This window comes from Plasmopara halstedii (assembly GCF_900000015.1).
Source record: "Plasmopara halstedii genome assembly, contig: Scaffold_3120, whole genome shotgun sequence".
NCBI lineage: Eukaryota > Oomycota > Peronosporomycetes > Peronosporales > Peronosporaceae > Plasmopara > Plasmopara halstedii.
The window spans coordinates 310,744-317,132 of NW_020190023.1; the positions used below are offsets into that span (position 1 = coordinate 310,744).

The 6,389-nt window shown below is 48.2% G+C and overlaps 1 protein-coding gene across 1 annotated transcript; it reads right to left on the bottom strand.

The window, feature by feature from the left end:
- Positions 1-89: 89 nt before the first annotated feature.
- Positions 90-2,008, bottom strand: PHALS_07621 (sodium-coupled neutral amino acid; the record flags this gene model as incomplete). Its single annotated transcript, XM_024721122.1, has 6 exons — positions 90-686; positions 762-1,151; positions 1,212-1,257; positions 1,326-1,567; positions 1,639-1,695; positions 1,823-2,008. The coding sequence occupies 6 exons, from the start codon at positions 2,006-2,008 to the stop codon at positions 90-92; spliced, it is 1,518 nt and encodes a 505-aa protein (XP_024586253.1).
- Between the last annotated feature and the right edge of the window lie 4,381 nt (positions 2,009-6,389).

Sequence of the window (6,389 nt, forward strand, 5' to 3'; positions counted from 1 at the left end):
TTACTCTTGATTATATCGGTATATTGATGCCTATAAACTCTTTGAGATGTCACATTATAACGCGAGTTTTTCAATGGCGAGATGGCTTATTATGCTGGTGGCACGATTATGCTAGACCAGACAGTGACACCTGTGCCCACGATCCCAATTACAATTGCGCCGGTAAATAAAAGTACCGGGCCGATTTTTTGGGGGCTAAGCAGAGGGCCTTCTTCAAGTTTCAGAATAAACGCAGCCGGAAAACAAAAGCACACAATGGTGGAGCACGTCCCACCGATGATTCCAAAGACCACGTTGATGCTAGGGCAGAAGATCGCGAGCAGTAGTGCTGATAGAACGAGTATACTCGTTACAATCGAATGGCGCGTCCACGAGTCCTCCCTGTTTGCAAAAAACATCATCTCGATAGTAAAGCGGCATGGGAAGATGTTAAGCGGAAAAGCTACGGCTACAGTGAAAGCAATGGCAGCTCGGCTAAAGGCAATCAATGCGTCATCCAGCGGGAAACTTAATAGAATGTTCCCCTTATACTTTGGTTCCACGAGTTGACGCCCGAACGCCAGGTACGCCACTCCACCGATGCACAAGTAGATCAGGAATGAAATAAGAGTAGCTCGGTCAACTACTTTATTCATCCGACGAATGCATGGACGCTGTAGCTCCGTGTAGATAGAAAAGACGTTCACCTTTTAGTGAAAGAGAATGTCAGATGCCGGCTTTTGAATCATAATGAGCACATACGAGTAAAATCGATGCCTTACCTGACAAGTAAACGCAAACATTACAATTGGCACGCTGAGCATAAAGTCTGGACTGCGACTTAGATCGATAGTCCAGCTGATGTCTTTTGGGATGCCATTAAGTGTCGCATACGTAATTGATCGAATTGCCACCGCCACGACGAGAAAAATGATAGAAAGAACGCCTAAAATGGACGAGAATTGAAGACTGCTGATGTCTTTCATCAAAGACAATGGCAACATGATTGCTCCACATAAAATTGTCATTAGCAACCATCGCTGCGCTATAATGCTTTGCACTCCAAAGCACAGCTCGACTAGCGGTGTGACAATATCTCCGAGTGTTACAAGGTATGCAACGGAAATCCCAAAACAAAAGACCAGAATGTTCACTTCCACAAAAATTGTCATCTAAATAAATAGACCATACTATGTCAGGCTACAAGGAATATGAGTTATTCTCAGCATTACCTTTGTGCCGAAACAGTGCATGGCCAGATCCTCATAAGAATTTAATCTGTTTCACAAAGGTGACAATGCGAGGCGTCAGCCCTGAAAATAAAATCGAGTGCATCATACTCATACTTTGTAATATCCTCCGCTCGAATCAACAGCCGAATGGTGTAAATGGTAAGTACAGCAGCTAAAACAAGTTGAGCTACGGCAAAACCGAAGCCAGAGACTGCGACCGCATACGGCAGAGACAGCGCCCCTGCACCGAGGGTAGCACCGGCCAGATTAAAGACTGAGCCACGAATTGAGCCCTTTGATGGGATAATTGACTGATGGTAAGGGAAAGCGTCCAAATGTAGGTCGTCTGGATTCGACTGAATGAAACGTTTAATATTAGCAGAAAGCATTTTGCGCTTGACTAATGATTGCAAACGTCTGGTCCTACTTTGCGAGTCTGCAAAGGTGACATCGAGGCAATGAAGCTTCCAACTTTTTTCACTTTCTGTTTGGAGGATAGACATTGGTACACATGGCAAAATCAGATCCTTTCACTACACACATATTTTAAAAGGCTTTGCAATGGGAAAATTAGTGGTATCATTGCACGGCCCATACCAGCGAAACAATACCTTAAAGATGAGCGGTGTGTAGCCCAATTGGTTCAAATACGAATCTCGTATATTTTCCTGATTTTTGCCTTTGCTGAATGGATTCGCGGCCCCGCTGTCATCCTGTGCGTTTGGCGTGGGAGCGAGAATGTTGGTGCGCACCGGGAGTAGCGGCTCTGTGGCGCCATCATCGGATCCCTGGCTCATGGGCAATCGTTTCGCAATTAAAGCAGAAGAAACCTATCTTTCGGACTTATTGTACATTGTATTAGAATAATTGTCACGAGGTTGCACATAGTCAATCCATAACCCTACTTTTTGTAAGCGCTTGCTTTGGACTTTCGTTTGCATCCGAGTTGAGATTACGTTTGCTTAGGAGGTGAGTAAACGATATATGGAATTGGCGAGGGTCGAGGAAACGACCAAGCGTTGTGGCATACTATAAACTTGTGCGCTTATACTCGCACACTTTCGTACTGTGATGCAAAACACAATATGTAGAATCATTTTACATTCAAATTACAGTTCTGGGAAATTGTGAGAACCGAAGTATCGGTGCTTTGACAATGATGGGACATCGTAACGAAAAAATTCTTGATACAGGCGCGCGGTTTTCCTCACGCCAAATTATAGATATAGCTGCATTATTGGGTATAGTAAAATGCAAATGTTTAGTAGTAGTTATACATAGAAGTGATGTAAAATATATATTACTAGGTGACTAGTTACGAGAAAGGATGCTTTGGGTGGAGCGCATGAAGATTTACTCTATTTTTTAGTAGATGTTGATATATTGAGCCAAAGTTATTCTGTGTCTGGTAGCTTCGTGGCACTTGGTAGCACTTGTAGTCATTCGCACGACAGAGACGTGAAAGGGCTGTATTATCTGCGAGAATGGAGTAGAAATACGTGTCTTCGGGATTGAAAAAAATGATCTCGAGGGGTCGGAAATCGACGCTTAAAGGCCAGACGCGGTAGTCGCTTGCCAGGATATGAAATGCACTGGTGATGAGTGGTCCAATCGGGCGTCGGAAGGAGTACAGTAACAAAACCTTTACGAAACGCAAATAATCTACCGACACGTGCATTGTCTATAGTATTGACGCACTCTACATTTGGTCCTTCACGTTGCGAGTATTAGTGGAGACAAAGTAATTTTCTAAGACTTCTGATGCTCAGCTACCATCTATTCCAACGCAGCGATCGGGGCTCAAATTACGTGGGGTGTCTCAAGTAAATTTGTCTAAGTATACACCCCTGAGAGGATGATCGACGTCTTTAATGGATGCGTGACGTTATATTCGATGAGAGTCTATACACTTCATCAACCAGAAAAGCAAGCCACGCAAGAACTGTCCCTCAACGGTACTTCACAATGAGCCGGCAAATGCCGCTTTCATGAAAATCTGTTGCGGCTCAACACACTCGCCAGGGTCATAAGTAGCATCTTATAAAATGGGGCGAATGCAGCGGGGCTGCCGTAGCTCTTTTGCTTAGAGGAAGCTATGCTAAGGTCGATGACCTTACGTTCTGTACTAGACCAGTGCGAGTGTAGCGCATCGCAATCTGCTTACTCCAAGCAACCACAACCTTAACCCAAGGCAGCTCGATTCTCCTGTTTAAATGTAAGCAGTATTTATTGGGTTTATTTGCGGCAAACCCGCCTTCATCCAAATCTGTAGGTTTTCCTAATTGAATAGTAAACCCCGATTAAAATGCATAATTACAGGCAGTTCAGCCACGTACTGACTTCTTGTTGAGGTGTAGCCTGATTACACCGTTTTGTGTAACCCACACCCTTGTATGCAAAATTTGAACACCCACAATTCACATTTGCTTGTCGCCTCATACGAGGCTCGCCTGTCTAAGATACCTCGACATCCCCAGCACCTGCTGCACGCATTCTCTGCTCAATGGGCTCTGTACCTAAGACACGAAAGGCACCCAGCCTCCTTGGTTCCGATAGCGCCCACGGACAGGGCCCTTCTTCGTCTCCTGCACGCCGTGCAACTTCGGACAGCACGTCTGCGGCCTCAAGGGAAGCGCATCCCAAACCCTCGGCAACCGAGCAACGTGCACCGCACCCGACTTTGCGTTTAAAGAGGAGGCGCTCCTGTACCCGCGATGCAGAAGATCCCCTTGGTGCTCGCCCTGGCGAAACAGATGCAGATGACTAAGAGCTATTTAAACGATGAATACAGCAGCATCGAAACTTTCCTCGCTGTCCAACTTACAGCGGAGCCATAAGGAGGTGGACGTGCGCGTGGAGCGCCATCTACGGACGAGTCTGCCGAAATCAAGGCGCGTCTCCGACTTCATTTGTTTTGTCGCCCTGCGACGTATTGATTATTCCATCACACTCCCGCGGGCTCTGTGGTCTCCCACACGGGTAATTCTGCGACAACAGCGGATCGGGTCATAGCTTGATATCAGCTCATGGCGCTTCGACTTCCGTGGCTTTCGCTGAGAAGCGCGGGGCGTACGATGACGCGAAACGTCATGATCTCTCTCATCATAAGCGTCCACGACGTCTGACAGTCTTGCCAAAGTGGCACCACAAACTCCAACAAGTTCTCGGCGTCGGGGTATCCCCACCATTTCACAAGATACTGGGTTTGACCCTGGCAACGAAGTCGACTTACAAAACGTTCCACGTGATAGTGGGCGCCACCATTCTCGTCAAGAAGAGTCGGCGGCGGACGATCTCGATTTGGTCGATCGCCGATCGGTAACTCGCGATGGCCATCGTGCTCTTGAGGACGAGATCCGTCACGATCGGGATTCCGCTGAGCATCATGCTGGGGCTGCAAATCGCTGTGCGGAAGACCTCGAGAGCTTTGAGCACTTTGGACACCGACTGCCTCACGTTTAGAACTATAGCGCTTTGTCGGAGAGGCTCCTAGCCGTTGAGCAGATGAATGCGTCGCTTCGTGCGACGGTGGAGCGCTTGTCGCCGTTGGAGATAGAGATCGTTGCACTCCGTGCTCAAAACCGGTTGCTGATTCAGCTTTTGGGTTGCCGAGCCACTGTGGGCCCCGCCCCGCTCCGGCACCAACGCTCCCGCGTTCACTTGCGCCGGATCCCGGTACGGCTTAAGCAAGACCACATAAAACACCGGGTGGGTGCGCATCCTTCTTAGAAGGTTTGGCATATACGCAAGGCCCGCTTGGTCAAGACCTTGTAAAGTAGTCGGAGCTTTGTCTTGAAGATAGCGGAGCTGCATGTGAAGGAGGATTTTTAGCATTCATCCGAATCAGGTCTCCGACCTCAAAGCTTTCAACAGTTCTTCTGCTTCTTCCATCTGCATATTCGTTCTGCATGTCGTGGCTTTCAGTTTTCGCATCGCGAACGTTTTGAAGGACACTCAGTCTAGTAGACAAGAAGTCATCGACTTATCTACGGACAGCGAGGGTACTGACATCAGCTAGCCGTTTGGCTATCCCTCCCCTACCAAGCCCTGAGCCATGGGATGGCGGCGTCAGCGGGGCGCGAGGATTAACATGCTCGTTCACGTAGAACGGCGTGTAGCCGGTAGACGCATGCACTGCATTGTTCAGAGCAAACTCTACGAGTGGCAACATGGCGCTCCAGCGCTTCGGCGTCTCAGCGCAGACTCTGCGAAGAACGTCTTCAATGACGCGATACACGCTCTCAGTCTAACCATCGGTCTGCGGGTGGTCCGCTGTTGACATTATCAATTTGGTGCCCAGCACCCTGAAAATTGTAGATCAAAACATCCCAGTAAAGCGTGGGTTTCTGTCAGAGATAACTGACTTTAGGGGGCCATACTATCGAAAGACACGATCCACAAACAGCTTCGCTGTGCTGACACCGTCGATGGTGTCCGCCGCATAGAGGATACGGTACTTCAATTTCTCATCGTGATGAACCACAATTTGTGGCGTATCAGTCGAATCGGTGCTATAATACAGCAATCCATTATTCAATGAATATTGGTGCAGCCGTGGACGACAACTTCTTGTCCGAGTTTCCAGAATACTTGCTCCCGAGAACCCGTCGCAGCGCTACACCCATATCCCATCACCCGCGTACGCGGCGCGGATCAAATTCGTCACGGACAACGTCACTGTCGTGGCATGAGCGAGCTCATAATTTGTTCTGCGTGACAACGCATCAACCAAGGCATTCTACTTTCCTGGCTGATACTTCACTTCGAAGTTTTATTCTGCGAAGAAGGAAAGTTACTGGTTGTCCGGCGACTGAGTTGCAGTGCGTAGGAACGCATGATCTGTTTAGATCACAAACGGCTTTGAGCCAAGCAGGTGCACCCTGAACTTGGCAAGTGCATACTTCATCGCAAATAGTTCCTTGTCGTGGACTGGTTAGTTCCTCTCCAGAGCCTTAAGCTGGCGATATAAGAAAGATGCGGAATGGTATTGGGACATCGAGCATCGGAAGCTTATAAAGGGGTCAAAGGCAGCCTCACTCATGCACCAATACTGGCGTCGCAAGACCCCGTTAGTCCTTTCAGTCTCCTCTGTGACACTTCGGACTTTGTCATCGGCTGTGCACCGAGGGGCGAGATTGGGTGATCGCGTTCGAATCTCGACAGCTCAAAGCTGCAGAG